This window comes from Falco punctatus (assembly GCF_963210335.1).
Source record: "Falco punctatus genome assembly, chromosome: 11".
NCBI lineage: Eukaryota > Metazoa > Chordata > Aves > Falconiformes > Falconidae > Falco > Falco punctatus.
The window spans coordinates 25,605,608-25,626,512 of record NC_137591.1 but is presented as its reverse complement, the minus strand read 5'-3'; the positions used below and the strand labels follow the sequence as shown (position 1 = coordinate 25,626,512).

Sequence of the window (20,905 nt, the reverse complement as noted above, 5' to 3'; positions counted from 1 at the left end):
GCATAAGCATTTTTTCCAGGTTACCAGCACTGATGTCCTGTAACTGCAACGCTTAAAAATTAATTGGTGTAAATGGAACTACATGCACTTAAATGGAGCTATTGGCCCTCAAACATTTGTTTTTCCTTAAATTGTTTAGTCTCTCACCTCACTACTTCCATAGTCTTTCCCAGAATCAGGCAGGAACCTCCTACAAGCTTATGAAATTATTGCTTAAGAATTGCAAACATGAAAAAAAGAAATCTGATTTTAGTCACCTCCGAGAACTGCCTAGACTGTTACTGATGTGTCATACTGCATTGTAAAACACTTTGATGTTAAAGTCAACTTAGACATTAAAGGCCTTTAAATATTACACTAACATCTTGAGCCTTTATAAGAACATTGCTACAAACATCAACATTTCGTTAACTATACAGTACCTGTCCCAAAGAAGTTGCTACCTAGAAAGCTAGTACTTCCCTTGTGCTTCCTCTAAGCACAATTTAGATAAGCGAATGCCATTTCTAGAGGAATTACATGAGAGCACCTTGAGATGGAACTGTATTTGTGATGTCAAGAATACTTGCTTCAGCACATTAAGCACAAGATTTACGACACATAGGAAAACTTTTTAAATGTAAATTTTGTGCCAATCTTATGTAAAGTAGGGGACAGATTTTCAATAATGTAATTTCATTTTGGTTTTTTTTTATACTTTGAACCACAGCTAATCTTACAGTAATCTTCTTTTTTCTAAAGAGTGTCTTTGGAAGAAGTGCTACAATGGTCCCAGTCTTTTGAAAAGCTTGTAACAAGTAAATGTAAGTAATTGCATATTTGTATTCCAGATGGATTACTGAAAAAAACTTCCCATGAAGCAAAATCAGTAAGTCATGCAGTATAATGTATGCTGTCTTACATGCAACTAATGAAAGAAAAACCTTTGTGTGAATGCTTAGCATGCATTACACTGAAAATAAACGTAGCATGCTATAAATGCTTTCCCAAACTTGCCGTTTCTGCAAGCATGTGTAATTCTTTTAAAGACATATGATAAGGGCAGGTTTATGTTCCATGCTCCCACTTACAGCACTGCATAGCAATATGTATTAGAAGAAAGTGAAAGAAAAGTTGACTCTGTGAATCCTGTGCATGGCAAAGACACCAGACCTAATGCTACATCTGTACAGTGTAATGCCCTGGAAGGTGACTTAGACCCTCATCGCAAGTACGGGAAGAACTGTAGCTTCAGTAGCAAAACCGAACTTTCCCACTTCAGCATCCCTCTGTCTCATTCAGGGCTCAGAGCTCTCTTAACGCTTCTCACATGGCCAGCAGTCTCCAGCGACACTGCCGAGTTACTTTTTTTTAAAATATTGACTAGAAAGTAGTGTACAGAATTACATCACAGCACAAACCTCTCAGAATTATTCCCAAGGACTGGCACTATTTTCAAACTAGACAAAACACAAAGAGCAAGAAGATTAAAAGACAGAATATGTAACAACTATAAAGAAAAAGATTTTGCCATTAAAATCTTTAATAGCAAGCAATGTAGTATGTTAGAGTTTTCAGGGAAAGCACAGGGAGAAAGCGCACAACAAAACATTTAAAAAAGACAAAATCATAGTACAAGCAGCATGCATGCACGCAATCACTGTCAGTGCCAAATGACAGGCAGTGCTCAATGTCTTTAAAAACATGAAACCATAAAATGCTTGTAGCTTCCAGCAGTACTTGGATGCTGCCTCTTCTTGAAACACCTCCCTCATTCCCTGTATTTAGATGGCACTATTTGTCGATTCTGAATTTAAGTGCCTAATGACATCAGAAAATCCAAAGATGTACTCGTGTGAAAAGCTGGATGCTCTAAAGGCAATGATTTGCTGTTCTTTGTGAAAGGTAGGCAAAGTATTTGCCTATCTTAGGTTTTACTCTTGAAAGTACATCTTACAACTGCAAGCATCATTCCTGCCCGAGTGCTAGCACAGGGTGAGCCTCATAAACTCTCTCCTGGCTAGAGGCATTTTAGCAACTGTCACCTAGTTCTGTACAGAGCAAGTCTAATGACATGACAAAAGGCAGCCTCAGGAACTTCATCTTTGCCAAGATCCTGCTGATTGCTGCCATCAAACTCCATTACCAGGTGTTACAAAGAGATCCTCAGGTGCAAAACCACTTTGCTTCAGAGAGAATTCTTTTAACCACTTGATTACAGCAACAAGAGACAAAGTTATTTCCTCTTCTTTGCTAATTGCTTTTCCCCAAAATTCTTACATCAAGAAAAGAAGGTGTTGTTTTTTTTCCACTCAGGTCATGATTGTTTGATAATACTCAGATATTTTCTATACAAAACTAGAGCCAGAATTTTAAAATATTTGATGGTCTTTGGATACATTTCACAGTGTTGCTGGAGCTCAGGAACAACAAAGGTTTTTGTGCTCTGTCCCTGCACAGCAAAATGCCATGGAAGGTAAAGGAAGTTCTGCCCATGCAGGAAAAGGCAGTGTTGAAGCGTAGGGCTCTGGGTTAGCGTGTTGAATTCCCCATTTCGATATAGGAATATTTGTAGTTGTACAATCAAGAACTATACTGTTTTGTAATCGTCCCTATTGCCTTTGAAGGACTCTAAAGATAATGTATATATACATGGTATATAAATTTGGCTTATGAAATATTTACAGATGGGCCTATGATCTACAAGACCTACTTGAAAACAGAGCACAGTGATGAAAACATAGAATTCTGGCTTGCTTGTGAAGCTTATAAGAAGATCACGTCACAGAGGAAAAGGATTTCCATGGCCAGGAAACTTTTTACAAGTTATATTCAACCTCAGGCTCCCAATGAGGTGATACGTGATAACACAAACTCTTTTTTTTTCCTCTAATAGGAATGCCTGATGCATAATGTGGCTTACAAAAAGCAACAATAAATGCGTAGCACCTCTTGTATTAAAGGGAGTGAAAACTGTTGCTAGTCATCCTCCCAAAACTCTTTGACACCTAGAATTTTAATACTTGCCATCACATCTTGTCTACAGGCAAATCTTTCAACTACATCCAAGGACACAAGCAAAAGGCACAACTAGATTAAGAACCAAGTTCTTGGATCTGTTCTATTCTTTTTAGTGTTTCATCCAGGGGCCATTGATACTTCTTCAACAGATATTGGATGATGACATTGCTACGTGTATATATTACTCTGGTCTTTGCAAGGGTAAATGTAAATGAACTCTACCCGGTACTGTCCCCTTTGTATAATGGACTAAAAGAAATGTTCCAAGACAGATTCTTTTCTGCTTCCAGAGCAGACTTGTATGCAAAATGTTTGAGAGCGATTTTTTTTTTTCCCAACAAATGGCTATTAAAAAAGCTATTCCTGCTCAGCTAGTCATGCTCTATGACCTTTAACTATTCCTGCTTGTTACTCTCTTCTTGCAAAAATTAGCTAATACTGGCTTTTACTGCCACTGTCTCTGGCAGACTGACATAAATGAAAAATCAGGCTAGAGTGTTCTCTGGTTTAGGCAAAACAATAAAATTATTACAGAGTCTCAAAACATAGCTTCCCTGTTGACACTGAAAGACAAGCCAAAACCAACTCAACTGGGTTCCCAAATGCTGAGAGCAGTTGCTGCTTTAAATGACTAAACCACTCCCATCAATCCAAAACTTGAGGAAATCTGAAACTTCCCTCTCCTGGTTTTACATGCCAATTGGCAAGACAATGCATTTTTCTGTCTTTTTCTGATTTATTTTATTTTTAGCATGTGCAGCTATAGGAAACTCAGCAAGACATTTGCATTTCCAAAAGAGAAATGTCAGTATTGCCAAACACAAATGCATTAATCAAAAGTTAGCGCTTAAATCAGGACAGTTAAAAATAAGCTGTATAATTTTTTTTCTAAAATAATACACATTTGAATCTTGCTGATGGTTGTCTGATTTCTAGGTCTTCAGGACACACTGGTTTCATATTTTCTTGGTATTTGCTATTAACACAAGAACTAGGTATCACTCTAAAAATGTAGATGCTCATGAGGGTTTAAAACACAGTTTATATTCAGATTTCAGCAGCATTTTAAAAGGTGCAACCCAAACAACTCCTCTGGAAGAGCAAGATCCCAACCCATGACAGACATCAGCACTAGCTTCACATCTTTAGAGTTCTCCTTTCAACAGTAAACAAAGTTAAGCTGAAAAAAAAAAAGCAATGTAATTAATCATCAACTAATGTGTTATCAAAAGCCCCCATTTTATCTGCTATCTTTTCCTTTAACTAGACCTTTCTACTCTTACACATCCACAGAGCTTCAAGTTGTCTGCTACAAACCCTGGATCACATCAGAAAAGCTCTAGGAACCAAAGCTTTTTCTAAACAAGGTTGACCTATGGGTTCAGTTTTAATTTCTCTCAGAGACCATAAAAATTTTAGCAATTGTTTTTCACTGGTACTGTGCACCTCCAGCCACTTGGACTCATTAGAAATCCAAAGTCAGGTTTCCTTTTCGGGGATCTAATCCTAGCTCTAAGAACAATTCTTAGTGAAAGAAAGGGGCTGGATGTCAACACCTTTCAGCTACTTCTTCCACTGCAGCCACTCCATGCAAACCACATCTGCAGGACTTCCTCTGCGTAAATCATACATATGTTCATATGCTTTCTAGAAGTAGTGAGCAAGTCAAAAATATACTGCTTAACCCCACTAAGGTTTGAAGTCTTGGTCCCATATTCTATATATGAGCCCAGCAACAGTGACTTTACCCCTGCTTTTGACCTCCACTGATCACAACAGTCAGGATTAAACCAGCCACTTCATTGAGGGCATGGGGCAGGCTAGGAAATTCAGGCAGATCCCAGTCTTCCAGGCTTCTTGTACTTAAGGGAGCAACCCCCCCGCCATTCAGCCACTAACATACCTCTTACTAAATCAAAAACCAAGAGGAACAAATTGGTCAACTAATAAAACCATGTTTTCTGGCATTATAAGGAGAAATCCACTCTGCTAGAATCAATGTTTTTGGTTAGGTGCTTGTGCTGGCTTTGGCTGGGATAATTTTCTTCATAGTAGCTAATATGGGGCTTTGCTTTGGATTTGTGCTGAAAACAACACTGATTATACAGAGAAGTTGTAGTTCCTGCTGAGCAATGCTTACAGTCGAGGCCTTTTCTACTCCTCACCCCACCCCACCAGCAACCAGGCTAGGGGTGCACCAGGAGCTGGGAGGGGACACAGTCAGGAAAGCTGACTAAAGGGATATTCCATACCATATGGTGTCATGCTCAGCATATAAAGTTGAGGAAGAAGAGGGAAGCAGGGGGATATTCAGAGTGATGGCATTTGTCCTCCCAAGTAACTGTCAGGTGTGATGGAGCGCTGCTTTCCTGGAGATGGCTGAACACCTGCCTGCCAATGGGAAGTAGTGAATGAATTCTTTGTTTTGCTTTGCTTGCATAAGCAGCTTTTGCTTTACCTATTAATTGTTATTTATCTCAAGCCACGAGTTTTCTCACTTTTACCCTTTCAACTCTCTCCCCCATCCCACCAGGGGAGAGTGAGCCAGCAGCTGTGGAGCTTAGTTGCCAGCTGGGGTTATACCATGACAGTGCTGATTTTAGATTAAAGGGTATATAAAAAGATATAAATGAAAGGCATTCAGTACAGGTCCCTGTATCTTCCTTACCCTTCTTTGCATGCATTCAGTGATACTTTAGTAATGTTGTTTTCTGTTTCAGATTAATATTGACAGTCCTGCGAGGAAAGCAATTATAAGAAATATTCAAGAGCCAACACAGTCCTGTTTTGATGAAGCACAGAGAATAATTTACATGCACATGGAAAGAGATTCTTATCCACGATTTCTTGAATCAAAGTTCTATCAAAAACTCAAACGCAGCCTTCAAAATAATGGTGATAATTAAATGATGAAGAGAAAGGCTGAAAATTTAGGAAGGCTTCTTGTGGCATGCAAGTGTTTAAGATTTAAAGTAGACAGGATAAATCGAGCAGTAACGTGCTCAACTGTTTTGTTGATGTTCAAATTGGCAAGACACTATCCTCCCCCTTCCCTTTCTTTTCCCATGGAAGAGTTCTGGTTTCGTTTTCCTCCCCTCTCAACAAAACCTTAAAAGCTAGCAAAAACTAAGTAAACCAAAGTTTCAGCCAAAAATGATAGCCTAAGGTTCTACTCTTTTATTGATATTTTTCAACTCAAATAACATTTTCAGTATTGTTTTGAATGATCTCAAGTAAAAAAAAAAAAAATTGTCTTCCTGCTAGGAAATAAATATTTATTTAGCTATACATAACACAGAAGAAAAAACATCTGCATTGCTGCATTGACTTTGTGTTTTTGCTTTGTTATACTCTTCCAAAGTAAAATATGATAAGTTGTGAGGTACAGCTGCTTGCTTAAGCCATGAAGCATAGCATTCACGTGGCGTAGAGTCAATTTATGCTAAATTATGATGTACAACATATGCTGTAAAGGTACTTTGTCTACAGCATACTGTAATACTACCAGTGTTTCCTGAATTTATCTTCACTTATAAAGCTCATTTATCTTTTTTTCTGGGTATGGACACAAACATATCACTTTCCCTTTGGCATCTGAACATCATACTGTAACGCAAGCAGGTTGGCCTCTCATGCATGCACTGTAAAAGACACCTTGCTTATGTATTGATCAAGTATCAAAAACTGGCTTACATTCAAAAAACAATCTAACTTCTCATGTCTCATTAAAACTGGAATCTCTTAATTCTTTTAATGGACTTAAGCATAGACACTAAAAGACACAGTAAACCAGGGACCTTTTTGCATCCTCTCAAGCTGCATTATTTCAAGGAATACAAAGAATAAATTCTGACAGCAGCCCCATAAACCCCGGTAGCATCACACTGATCCTCTGGGATGATTTCGCAGGAGAAATGAAGTATTCATTCAGTTGGATACATTTATTTGACTGAGGCTATTTCAATCATGTTGCCAGTTCATGCTTTTTAACACTTTAAGCTGTAACTTGCCTGCCTGGTTTAAAAAGGTAATTTTTGTGACAATGTGGTAAATCATTGCCTTGCTTCTGCTGGGAAAACTCAGTCTTTCTGTGGGAGGCTCACAGCAGTCCTTTGTGCCACCTGCTTAACCACAGTAAGTTTTTGTTCTCCCCGAGAACCTCCTTTACTTCTCCAATGTGAATGTCCCAGCCTTTTCCTTACAAGGCGAGCATGAAAACACAGGTCAGTGCAGACAGTGAACAAACAATTGGGTTTTACTTTGGTGGCATCTGTCCTGTAGCGAGGCAACACTATACTTGTTAAGAAGTTTCTCTTGCCAGTGTAATAACATATTGTATGTAAACATTTTAAGGTAAAGTCTCAATCCCTCCTAAAAAAATAATCATTGTTTAGGGCCTCCCTGAGCAGTGGTACTATTGTGGTGCACAATATAGCTGGGAAGAGGGACAGTAATTTATTGATGGCAGATGAGCATGCTTATCAACAGCTACCAAATGCATGATATTACATCTGGCTTTGTATTAAGTTATATTGGTAAACCGTAACTGTGTGTGTGCGCTCTAATGTCAACAAAACTATAGTGTAAGTGGTCATGTTGTAACTTATTAATTATCTAAGGCTCCACAAATTAATTTCATCCATCATTTTTATGAAATTTTCAAGCTAGAATTTATGTACATGCCTAAAGCAGAATGCAAAGCAAGTATAAGCATAATCTACACTAGTACAGAATCCTTAAAGATAACAAGTATTGTAAGAAAAGAGATTGTTAGTATAGGAGATAATCATGTCCTTTTGCATTGACCCCATATAAAAGGATTATCATAGGAACACGTGATTATTCAGCTTGTAAAGCCACTGTCAGCAAGCAGGGACACCATAGGAAATCCAGGCAGGGGTAGCATAGCTTTCTGTATGTACTTCTGAGGTACATACAGTGCACTTTGGCTTCACAGATCCTGCAGATGCCTCAGCCTCAGAGCGAAGAAAAACTATAGGAACTATTAAAAAGCAATTCCTACAGGGAAGTAGACCTGTGACAAAAGTCAGCCTGAGGAGAGGAAAAAGCAAATAAACAAGGGACTACACTATGAAAAGCCTTCCCATGTCTGTGAGGATCAGAAATTCAGAAGACCTAGGTATTGCTTTCTAAATGGAAAAGACTTGTAATGACCAAGGATAATAGCTCTGCATATCCAAACAAGCCTAGCATGCAGTCTTCTGAAGGGCTTACAGGAAGAGGCTGGTCAGGCAGTGTGACAGAACATTTCTCCTTGCAGAAAAGAGATTATCCAGAAGGAGGAAAAAAAAAAAAATCATCCACAGAGAATGCTCAGAGAAATCATAGAGGGACTCACAAACATTTTTACAGCATGAAGTGTTTAGCATTTATTTTGATAACAGGTCATGAGTCTAGCAACCCTTATTGCTGGTGGACTTATTAACTTTATATTTCCTTCTAGAAATAACTAAAAAGTTTATTGTTTTTTGTGGTGGTTTTTTTTTTCTAGTGATGTCTCCCACCCCCCCCAAGTTGGAAAAAGAGAGGGTCCTTTTCCCAAAATAGATTTATTGTTAACTGTTAGAGATCTTTCTCTTGCTTGATTTTTCTTTTATGTTATGAGAGGCATGACAGTAACAGTGTATTTCATCAGATCACATGATTCATAAAACAGTAACTACTGGCAGCAGCAAAAACAAATCACTGCTTTTAACATTTTCATTAACAGCACTTGAATAAGCTCAGGTATACTTTCCACTGGCAGACAACACTAAAAGGCATTTGCTCACATTAATCATCCAAAGCTACTGTTAAAAAAGATAAAAAACTTTATAACAGCTAAATTTGCAGAATTCTTTGTCATTCTTCCCTCTTTATTTAACAAGAACAAAAAAAAAAAAAATAAAACCAATGGCAATTCTTCAAACACATTAAATTTGGCAAGACAAAAATGTAGATTAATCAAACCACTATAGCAATTAACTGTATTCAACCCTGGAAACTGTTGACCTATCAAGGCTCTAAAAAAACAACCCATAGTGGACAGATGGTCTGGGGTTTTGGGTGGGTTATTTTGTTGTTGCTGTTGTTTTAAAAAGAGCTGACAATTAGATCTTTTTTACTTTGTAAATGTGAGGCGTGCATGAGCTTCTTTCTTGACAAAAGTGATTAAACTTACACTGTATTGTTATATTGCTGTTTTCATGAGTTTTGTATCTGCTCTCAGTGTCTAGATGATGATAAGTGCAGAATAACAAATGTAGTTTGCATATCAGGTCTAAAAAACAAAGTAAAAATCTGCTTATAAGTAGAGTCAGCCAAAACAAACCAGTAAGAACAGCATAGTCCGGTCTTTTCTGTACAGATGGGTGGTAAATGAGAATATATAATGTCTCTCCATTGTATGATCGAAAGCCTTCAGAGAATAAGTTGCTAGGAGGCTTTTGTCTGAAGTTACCTCAATTATTTCATATCTTCATATTAACTCCAGATATTTCTGCTTTTAAGTCCCAAGAAATAAAATATAGGCAGTTACACTCTAAGCGCAGTAACTAAGTAATATCCAGAACTCGGTACTGTAGACAACTGATTTAAACAAATATTACAAGCAGAGATGTTTGTCACCAATTCCAGGGCAGATGAGGATGTTTAGGAACCTACAGCCTCAGAGGAAAGGGAAATGACTGTAGCATTTCCAAGTATTGCCAAATATACAGTACTGTTGCAATCACAGGTCCCTTCAGAAACTGATGTTTGGTCTAAAGTTCAGTTCACTAAACATGGAGGAAAGAGCACAATAGAACAAGTCTTCCAAACAGAATTTTGCTGCACATGACGATTAGCTAGATGATGTGGCTACAGACTGTAGCCTTCCCTGGGCAAAGACTGCATCCTAATATCGGCTTGCATAGGGTGTTCTACAAGGAAGCTTCACAGAGGTGGTAACCTCTCTTGGCAGAATTACCCATTTAATAATTTTGCAGTCGCACTGAGTAACTGTACAGCTTTGAGATGCCTTGATTTCAAAATTTAAAATTTCAAACTCAAATTTTAGAAAAATGAAAAACTTTTCAAAATTCAAATTTAAGATAGCAGTCCCAATTCAGAGTCTGATTAGAATACACAAAGGATTTAACTTCTTTTTCTAAATCAAAAATAAAAGAAACAGGTGCAACAATGTAGAAAAATAAAATCACAAGGCAAGAAAATTAGATATTGGGGAAGCAAATCAAGCACTCTTTTAGATATCATACATCATAAGTGCACAGATTCTAAGAACCATGAATTCTCATCACAGCAGCAACAAGATATCAGCCACTGAAGCCAAACAGTGCAACTGGTTCTTTAGAGAGGAATGTAAATTAGTAAGAACATGGTAGCATCATATTATGGATTCCAGTCAGTGTCTTTCAATTGGTTTTCAGGCACCTACATATCCTTATAGAAACAGCAACATGGAATGAGACATCTTGCAGTATACTACAAATGGTCAGAATTCAGTACATATGCATTCTGTCTTGACTCAGTTGCATGAACACTTTACGGTATGTAGAACCCTTGGGCTAACTAAGGCTTCCCCTGGTGCTGGTAGATCTGACACAGGTAGGTAGTAATACAAATCCAGATGTATACTGCCCATTCCCTGCTGCAGTGGCAGATGGATGCCGCATGGCATCCTAGAGCATCTCAGAAGAACTAGATGCCTGTGTTTACACAACCAAATCAGGCCTGCTTTCTTAACTAAAGATTTCGCATTTGCTAGTTTTTTTTACCCACCCCAGCATCTTAAATCATTTACTGAAAAGTTGTTTATAACTTTACAACAATATTTTCCCTCCAAAATTACTATGACAATTATCTCAAGATGGTCACGCTTATATAGAAATCCTTGTGTCCTGTACCTCAGATTTTGCTCAACTCAAAGTACAGTGCAGCTATCCAGGGACTGAGAACCACTCCTTACTGCAAGAACATGTACCTCACAAAATGGAAAGTGGGGTCAGCCTACCCTGACAAGTCTAAGCAAGTGGGGGGTTTTAACCACAGCAAACCCGCACTGATGGCTACAGACCTCCTTCACAATCCTAGCTTTTCAGTCCTGTGCCTTCCCTCTGGATTTGTGCATCAGCTGCACAGATGTGAGGATAAGAGGAACAACTCAAGGCTTTACAGCATCAGGGCAGGAGGCAGGGCTGCAGTTCCTCTTCCACAGCCCCATGCCACTGTAAATTTTTTTACAGGGCCCCAGCAATCTAGTAGCCTATACTTATCAGAGGGAAACAAGTCAGTGCGTCAAAAACCTACAAATCGTAGCAAAGACTTTATATGACCATTGCCTTCCTGTCCAGCCGCGAAGAGCAGAAGTTTTGCAATAGCGGTAAGAGTGCGCTCTGCTAGGCTGGTAGCAAGGCTTAAGGTATAACATGAAACCACACCTGAAAGACTGCATTTTGTGTGAATAAGCAGAAATGACAAATTGTCACTGTATTTGCCGAGTCCAAAAGGAACATGGCATTCATCTAATGACAGATTTAAATTGTTGCCTCTGTTTTGTGTCCTGGCTTGCCTGTCTCACTAGTCTCTGATAAGTCAAGTTTCCCATGCCATCCATCACTAAAGCTGTTGCTGCATATTGTACCAGCCAAGCCAAATAGTTTTTTCTTCCACACTCCTTGTCTGCAAACAGTGATTCCAGTAATCACCTCTAACAGGTGAGTAAATAAGGACAAGATTTTCTTTTTCTTAAAGAAATGGTTACATACTCAATTATTTCATGGAGTTATTTCCTTTCTACAATACCATGATCCACTTTGCCTTTGATTAGAGGAAAGAGTACAGGACTGTAACTTCACTTGCATAAATACACAGGGAAAGAACTTTACAGGCAAAGTTCTAAAAGCAGTTTTCAGACATTTGCAATTATAAAGATTTATCATTCATAACACGTGATCTGGTCAGTTATTAATGAGTCATTCAGTGCCATGACAGATCACTTCTCAACAGTAGGAACCATAAATATTTTTATTAATTATTCTCTACCAATGATGACATACTTAGTTTTTAGTCTCATCATTCAAGAAGTCCACAATAACAAAAATCAAAGGGAAGAAATATCTAGAAACTTCTAGCCTGTGAATCAATTCCCATATTGTTCCTTCACTCAGTTTTGTCTGCTGCTGAAATAATCTTTTAATAACGAAAGAGTAATTTATAGTTAATATTTGTAATCTCATTTCAGTTCAGATACCAATACAAAAATTGCTTCTTTATTCCTCATTATCTTCTTCACTCTTTCACTATTCATTTTAGCTGTATTTTTGCAACAGTTTCTGTTGGTGGTCACTCTACTTTTGTTTTCTAGAACACATTTTTCTTTGTATATTTATCTCAGTAGCTCTCCAGATTCCTTCCCTTTCTATATACCTCCCATTTCTCTTTACATTAAATACTGATATTTTTTAAAGCATGTATAACACATACATATTTTAGGATATTTCAAAGGGTTTGTTGTCTGTTTTAAATAACTCAGGATTTAGATCCTGTAAACTGCATTGGTTCTAGATTAACATCTGTCACTTACAGCTCTTTCAGACAAGTTCATACTCTCTCAGGAGTCACCTTGATGCTACGTCAAAGACCTCTCTCCACTCTATACGTATTGAGCCTTCCAGCACAGTCTCTGGCACCACCACAGTCTGTCTTCATAACTAGGCCAGGTAACATGTCCCAGAGCACCACCAATACATCAGCACACAACACAACCTTCCCAGAAACGCTGTTCACAGACAGGTTTCCCACAGTCCCACTCAAACCATGGCAAGGTAAAACTAAGTTTGCTTATGGCAGCTCTCTGCTGCTCCGCAGGAGTGCCACCCACCCAGCTCACAAGTTGAGTGGGCCTATTAATTGACTCAGACATCGACTCACATGGATTCATTAGAGGACTGAAATGATGAATACCACATTATCAAATGCAATTCCAGAATACAAACACTGCAACAGTCCCACAGGACAAATTACAGTAGGGCAACTATTTAAACTTTTATTGCTGCTACATCAGCATGGCAATTGCTTCCTAGCAACATGGTTACTGGTAAAATAGGATAAAATTGCTCAGAGGATAAGCCTGTATTGTCTTTGCTATTGTAGTACACTGGATGAACAGTTCACTGACATTTAAAACCTTACAGCTTTACATTGCTAAATATTGAAGAGTGGGTGAAATCAACCTCTAGTATCAGTTACAAAAGTAGCAACAGTTGCTGCAAAATCAGAGCAGTTGCTGAGATAATTATGTTCTGTCTAGGTCTGCTGCTCTAATACATTTAAGCTATAGTATTACAAAAACGTCAGAGTGTTTTTTCCAGCATGAACTGAAATGAGATCAAATAGTAAAGATGAAATCTAGCGAACAAATTACCTGTTCTAACAGGTGAAAGTTTAATAGAACATGCCAATCATTTTGCCTCTAGCAACTTAGCCTGCACTTACTGATTGTTGTGCAGTGGTACATGAAGCTAATAGTTTAAATAATCCAGTTATTTTTCCACAGCTTTTGAAATAATTTTTCTAATTGCTGTATCATTGCTGTATCTGCACTGGGTCTGCCAGCCATTTTGGCTATAAAAATATATTTTCTACCTGACATTTAACATTTTACAAGTGAAGTAGCTAGCTGGAATACATCTACAGCATTTGTAGAAAGGTGTTAATATACTCTGTCTGCACTTTACATCAGTAGAAGAAAGATCACTTCCAGTGCCAAGAATGACCTGACCCCACTAGCATAAGTTTATAACCATTGCTGAGAAACTGGTGTGATAAAAAGCACGTTTTACAATTCTGAGGCAGTTAGGCTTTAGCAGTGACGTAACTTGGAAGTATTTCTGGACAGTCAGGACTAGATTGTCGTTTATTTATGTTACATTAAGGCTGGTAGTCCTCACTGAAAGCCCCAGGGCATTAGTGCATGCTACTTGAGAAAACTCGTGAAGGAGTAACAGAGAGCTGAAAAGCCAGCAGGTAAGAAACTTAATGAGACTTAGGGGCAAAATATTACCCCAAATAAAAACAAACAGCTGAAAAGTCTGAAAGAAAGCCAGCTTACCCCCCAACCTGACCTCTTCCCCTCCACTTTCCTCTTTGGCTAGGACTCACACCATTAGACAGCCCATGCTAAGCCATGACAAGCCCTTGAGGACACTCACTGGAGCCACCCAGGACTGAACTGCAGGACAATTTGATCAGTCTCCATTGGCACAGGCTTTGCCTTACAAGGCAGCTGGGAATGGAAAACCCCAACACAGTGGGGCACCTTCTTTACCTGCTACAACCAACCAGGTAAACGTTGCCCCCACAAAAAGGGACAACCTAACCAGTGTTGTACATAGTGTAACCTATCAGTCACACCATGCTGTAAGTGGTAATTATGAAGCGTTCAAAGACAGGGTTAAAAAGTTGAAAACAATATTTATAGAACTCAGCTATTTATTAAGATAGATTCTTCCCAAATTCCAAACTAAAACCAGAACATCCACATTTCCACATCAAGCCGTTTTAAATTACAGCTTCTATTTCAGTAAGAGTGCACAATTTTATATTAGAAAAGTATTTTTAATATGTACAGCTTACAAAACCCACAAAATCATTCTTAATCATTTAGGTATCCAGAGGCATTTAGAGAAGCAAACTGCATCAAACTTCTAAACATAAATCAGAAAGAGTTTCCAACAGACTTTTCCCATTCCATTTTATTTGAATTTTTTTTCATTTTAAAACACAATCAACATGTGACCAACAGGCTCCAGAAGGCAGGATGTTTTAATTAGGACACCACTCCTGCAAGACCAGAAATAACAAGAGTTAAGAAAGAAGAGAAACAAAACTATAAAAAGACTCTGGCTTCCCATTTAGTTTAACACAAAACCTTCTAAAGCCCTCACAAACATTTTAAGTACCACATATGGACGAGATCGGAAGCTTTCTTCTCCCTCCCAACTTGTGCACAGTCCATTCATGCAAACACACCAGCATACATTGGAACAGCAAGATCTAAGACTGATCATATTTAGCCCAGATGTAATAATATTACTGAAGCAATGAAAAAAGTATTTATGAGCAGTGTTGTAAAGGAGGCAACTGGGATCCCCATGGGAAATACCAGTATAGAAAGTCAACATTCCTTTGGTTCTCGATGAATTAAGATGGCTTTTGGTCAGTTTTCCACTGTTGCTATTTTTCTTTTGTTTGGAGCACCACTCTTCCCTTTTTTCCTTGGCCAAACAGCTGTGATACATGTACAACAGAGACCTGTCTGGACAGGCATAGAAGAGTTATATGATAAAGAAAATAGGGTCCTCAAACATGTTTGGGAAACTAAAATTGTTACTGATTCTCATCTAAAGAGCTCTATCAGGAAACAATTGCATCATTAGGTTTGTCGTTGATATTCAGCTGCTTACCATTAGCTTTCTTTTTAATGTGAAGTGAAAGATTTGAAAAGAATTTACATCACAAATGATTAAAGTCTGTGACAATTAATGAGTGATAAAACCCAGTGAAGCTAAAAGCACAAAGCATACTCTGCTTTATTGCAGCATGACAAATGAAGTGGCAGATGCAACCACACTATCCAATTCAGAATTAATCCTAGAACACATTCTCAGATAAGCGAAGAAACAAGAAGTACAGTGTCACAAGAGGGGACGTGCCTATACCTGCAACATCAATCTAAAAAGAACAAGAGAAACAAACACAAAACGGTACTTTAAAAGCAAAGGCACAGGGTGAACAGCTTTCATAGCAAGTAGAGCAGTTTAAAGTATGTTGTATTTTTTTCCTGTATCAGTCCTGCAGTGGTCCTGACCCATATGGATCAGGAAAGGGGATGAACAACAAATTGCACCTGGACATGCATGGGGATAGCAAAAGAAGAATTTCTTTTGCTATTAGCAAAGGTAGCTTCACAAACAGAACAGCATTTAGGGAAAAGATCAGGATGGTGATTATATATATAACATGCAAGTTATACCCTTTTACACATCTCCTTTCCAGCCTCTCTAGAGCTGCATTGATTTCAACATGCAAAAAGACCAGTTGCGTCACTCAGTCACTTCAATATTAAAATTCAGTTGGAATCGCCCCTTCCAGTTAGCGCTGCTGTTCAGCCAAAACTGCCCAGAGAGAAGGGAAAGCCAGCAACAGGGTACAGCCCATGGGTTCTGTCATGTCACCATAGGTCTTAAGCTTCCCTCTATTTCTAGTTCAGGTTTTTAAAAGTAACAATACTGTCAGGCATCAGTTTGAAAGCCCTCAAAGATGTCTGAAAGGCCTCATCAGATCCCAGCAAGAAAGTAGTTTCCCAGCACTACCTCTGTCACTGCAGTTTTCAGGGAACATGTGGCTAATGTCACACAAAGAAAACAACTGGACTCCAAAAATTAATAAGCTCACCAACATCATTAACAAAAATCCTAGCCATTTTGGTATATAAAGAGAAGCAGTTAACTTAGATGAACAGTTATTTGTTCATTGGAACGTTACTGGTTTCTGTACTTGTTTCTACTCTATTTTCTTGCTTCTTGTTGAAGATCCCATTTAGAAATACACAGGTCTGACTTCGTTATTTAATTACAACTCCCTAATTTACTTCTTAGTTATGTAACCACTTTCCATGGGAGAAGTTTTACTTCAAATATAATGGTATTTCTACAACCATGTCAATTTAGGGCCCTGTATCTGAAGGGACGAATCTGGAAGTGAACTTTTCAAAATTTGCATGCAACTTCTCCAGATGTTTAGGGCCTTCTTTATATGAGCATCATTCTTATTAGGGTCACTTGCCAGCTAAATATTATGTGGATTTTTTTTCCAGTCATTACTTGCAGGATAGTTGTGTCTATTTCCTCCACCATAAAGATACATCGTATTTCTGACACAGCCATTCCCATCTGGTTAGTGTTACTGCAAACAGTAGCACGCTTAGAGCAAAAGTGAATTCTCAACACCCCTGAGCACTCAAACCCCTGGTTGGGTGCTTTCCTAAGTGCTCTGATTACCAACTACAAAAACCAGTTTGCTCCATCATCATATGGGAAAGCATATTTACTGCCTGGAACAAAACCTAAAATCCCATCCATCTTTGCCAGTATAAAGGAAGAGAAAACAAGCACATTTAAATGGCCTGCAAATTAACCTCAAGTTTTGCTGTCAGCTGGTTGTATACTGTGTAGAGATGTTCGGCACCTTTTCTAAGTTTGTTTACCGTTCACAACTTCTACACAGGTGTATGATGCCATGTATTTTGGAATATTAACTACACTGAGCCCTTCGTTCAATATCAAAAGATATTAAAGCTTTATAATTTGCTGCCTTGATGAGATGAAGGAAGATACAGTTCTACAGAGCCAGCAGTGTCTACACTTACAGCTTAGGTTCAGTAGGAAACTAGCAAACAAAAAAGGGGGGAAAATCCAAGTAATTATCCTTCAAAAGGTCACTTCTCTTACTCCAGTTAGAACAGACAACACATACAACAGTGCATAATCTACTAAACATTAACAAAGCATACTCAAAAAGGAAGCATGCAAACCTGGGGCTCAGAGAGGAGTCAGGAAGCATATTCCTTTACTGATAGCAGTCTTGGAGCAATTTTCATAAGTGATACCTTCCTTCCCAAAGGATCTCTTCTGTAAAGCACACAAGCTTAGAACTAACCAATTGCAAAACACCACCTTCCACCACCACAATTTTCTGGTTACGATTTAAAAATAGGCATTTAAACATCTCTTTAAAGGGTATATAAAACACAGCATTTTGTTTTGGCAACAGTTGTTGCCCCCAAACAATTCTCATCCAAGAAATTCTCACTCCATAGCTTTTTGAATAATCCTTCACTCCTGCATTGTTCAGAGGGAGCATGGACAGAATACAAAACCAGCCAATATCAGCTTTGTAAAACCAGGAGCACAGCACTCATTGTGAATGTCTCCACTCATTGCTGCAATTTGTGTCAGTAAATATGGGGGATTTCATGTTTTTCTCCTAACATAATCTGCATCCACAACAATGTGAATATCTTCTTCCATTTCTACCATCCTCACCTTTATATGCACACACAAACACTGCAATTTTAGGGGAAGAAGGTTAAACTGCTGCACTGTCATCAGAGATCCCATCCTCATGCAGATGAGAGAAAATTTTCCATGGATCTGTCTGGGGTGCTTGACAGCCTCTCCTGAGAGGTGTTTTGATACCACAGGTTTGGGAAATTACACAGTTGACCCAAAATTTACCAGGAACAAAAAAGCAGCAAGAAGTGTCAGCTGGGAATAAGTTTTAAAGAGTCAGTGGAGCAGGTCTGCTGAGTAAGAATATGTCACTGTTAGTATGCAACTTCTCAGAATAAACTGTTTTATGTAGTGTTCCAGGAATATTACCAAATAACTTTAGTGTATTGGGTGAGTCAGTGTGCTGGTGACATGGATTAATAGTCAAAAGGAACAAACCCAAGAAAGTCAGAGTTCAATTTCCTAATGCTGCTGAAAAACTCAGCCACCTAAAACTTGGCAAATTAACAAAGCACTAAATGGTAATATATCCTCACAATAAATTAAAACTGCATAGTGCTGGCTCAGCAATCTAAGAAAGAAGATGTGACTATTACAAAGCAGATGTTTCAGTTAATTTGTTATAACACACTTGCTCCAAAGCTGTGGTCTATCAGGAAATAATACAAGACCCAGACCTAGTCTGACACAGATCCAGTAATATTAGCAACAAATAAGCTAGCATTTACAAAGCAGATTTTGTCTGTAGTCTCTGAAATCAGCTTTTTCAAAATCATGTAAAATACACATTGCTCAGGACACTGGCAGTGGCTGAGGCTCTCACTGTGCTTAGTTTTAGCTGCATGATTTCCAGGGTTTGCCCACCGGCTGATGGAAACATCCCTCATTTCATCCATGCTAGCTGAGAGAGGTGAGCTCTGCAATCACAATGTCAATGTCAGAAAGATTTCTCCTGTAGAGCATGAGCTCTCCAGGTGATCTCCCAAGGTGCAATTACAAATAGCCAGAAGTTGTAGTGAAGACTTAACCAGTGTTAACTGAGACTGAGTGCAGGCCAGGAATGACACCCATTAGTTTTGGGTGCCCGTTTGTCTTTTCAGGAGCCGTACTACAGGAGACAACTGACTACCAGCCCTTGCTGTACCTCATTCAAAGCCAGAAGCCAACGTCCTAAGTCCCTACAAATAGACTGATTTAGATTATATCACTGTGAGTTCCCACATCCTGCCAAAACCCGGTTGAAATGGCAATTTGATCAGCACCCTCAGCTGCCCTATGGAAGAAATAGCTCCTGTTAAATTTGGTTACACAAAGTTGAGCAGAAGCAATCTGCTGCTTTAGAAAACAAATTGAGGACATCAAGGTTTTGAGCCAGGCACCCCACACTCCACCTGAGTGTCCAGGCAACATATTTTAAAGGTGTTTTTCTCTCAACTTATGAAAAGAGTTTCACCACAGTGCTGAGAAATCCTTCCCATCAGCAACTCAGATACCATTGATTTTTATCAAAACCGAAAAGACTGGTGGAATCGTGATTTTTTTTTTTCCATGGAAAGCTAATGAGAAGTTCTGAAAAGGAGAAAATGTTAAGTGCTTGTAGCCAGGGCAACTGAAGTGTTCAGCTGAGCAAAAATTTTCATTTCTGAATAGAATGCAAGTATGCAACTAGGACATCCTTAAGAATTTTACCTTTGGTTTATGGATATGTTTATGCAAGAGAACTGGAATAAGACAGCAAACAAAACTTGCCACACTTTTTTATAAGTTTATTAGCAGGATTAGAGACCAAGACAGACAAGAAAGCTGAACTTCATCAGCTACATCTGTAGCTGTCACATATCTCCAAGTGATACTTACCATAAGTAAAATGTTCCATTACTTATCATATGGATCTGCTGAATGGTTGCATTTTAATCTTCAACTCCTTTATGTCTTTAAGTCTTCCCATGAAAATAAAGGAACAGTGAAGCCATAAGTGGGGAAAACAAGAAGAGCACCATTACTGCATAGATTTCTCATACTCATTTAGAAAGTGATCCAACAACACAGATCAGATTAGAGGTATGATTGAAAAAAGTCCATTCTTGTGCTTAACTGCACAAGTTTAAAGAAACAGACAGGCAGGTTGAAGCACAAGAATCCTCTGTCAGCTGCCTAGATGAGATGTAAAGATTGCCCTAGTTATTTCCTCATCATGCACAGCACACCACTATGCTGTTCTTTCTTTTCCGTCAGATATGGACCAAAACTCTACTCAAAAGCAACCGACAGCAATGAATTTACATCAAGAACAAACTTAGCATTTCCAGGCAAACCTACAAGGACTACAATACTTGGAAAACCACCCCAAAAACAACAGTGAAATGGGCAACGTGTACTTGCTACTATAATTGGAATCAGAGAGATTAAAATGACTACCTACTGTGCAAATAAAGGATCAAAGCAAACAGCATTGCTTCTGGTACTCAGGAGGTTACTTCATTGTTTTTTGGTGGTTGGGTTTTTTTTTTGTTTTGTTTAAATAAAGTGTTCTGTTTATTCATTCTTCCATCTTTCAATAGAACCATCAATGTCCCCAGTCAATGAGGCATACTTCCTCCTGGGATACTTGGAAAGAGCACCCTGCATTTAGAGAGCTACTTCTATTGCAAACATTTATTCAGAGGTGACTTCAGAAGACCATGCATGTGATCCCTCTGGGTTTTCTCTTTGGCTTTTTTTTTTTTCCCTCCTCTGAATCCTGGACTACAGGAGAAAGAATGCTACCTACCTGGTGAGATACAAAAGCATTGCTCATACAGATAACCTTTTATCAAGGAAAGGAACCAGAAGGT

General features: G+C 38.5%; 2 protein-coding genes across 5 annotated transcripts in view; one reads left to right on the top strand and one right to left on the bottom strand.

Moving 5' to 3' along the window:
- RGS4 (regulator of G protein signaling 4) overlaps nt 1-20,905 on the bottom strand; it is a 205,050-nt gene that overhangs the window by 116,066 nt on the left and 68,079 nt on the right. The window lies entirely within an intron of this gene.
- The window catches only part of RGS13 (regulator of G protein signaling 13), a 53,485-nt gene that overhangs the window by 14,689 nt on the left and 17,891 nt on the right, over nt 1-20,905 (top strand). For all 3 annotated transcript variants that reach the window (XM_080406993.1, XM_080406991.1, XM_080406992.1), the window contains 3 exons: nt 742-803; nt 2,667-2,833; nt 5,721-20,905. The exon at nt 5,721-20,905 is cut by the window's right edge and continues 17,891 nt beyond it. In XM_080406993.1, the coding sequence (XP_080263119.1) occupies nt 742-803; nt 2,667-2,833; nt 5,721-5,906 (415 nt within the window). In that variant the 3' untranslated portion in view covers nt 5,907-20,905. The remainder of the gene's footprint in view (nt 1-741; nt 804-2,666; nt 2,834-5,720) is intronic.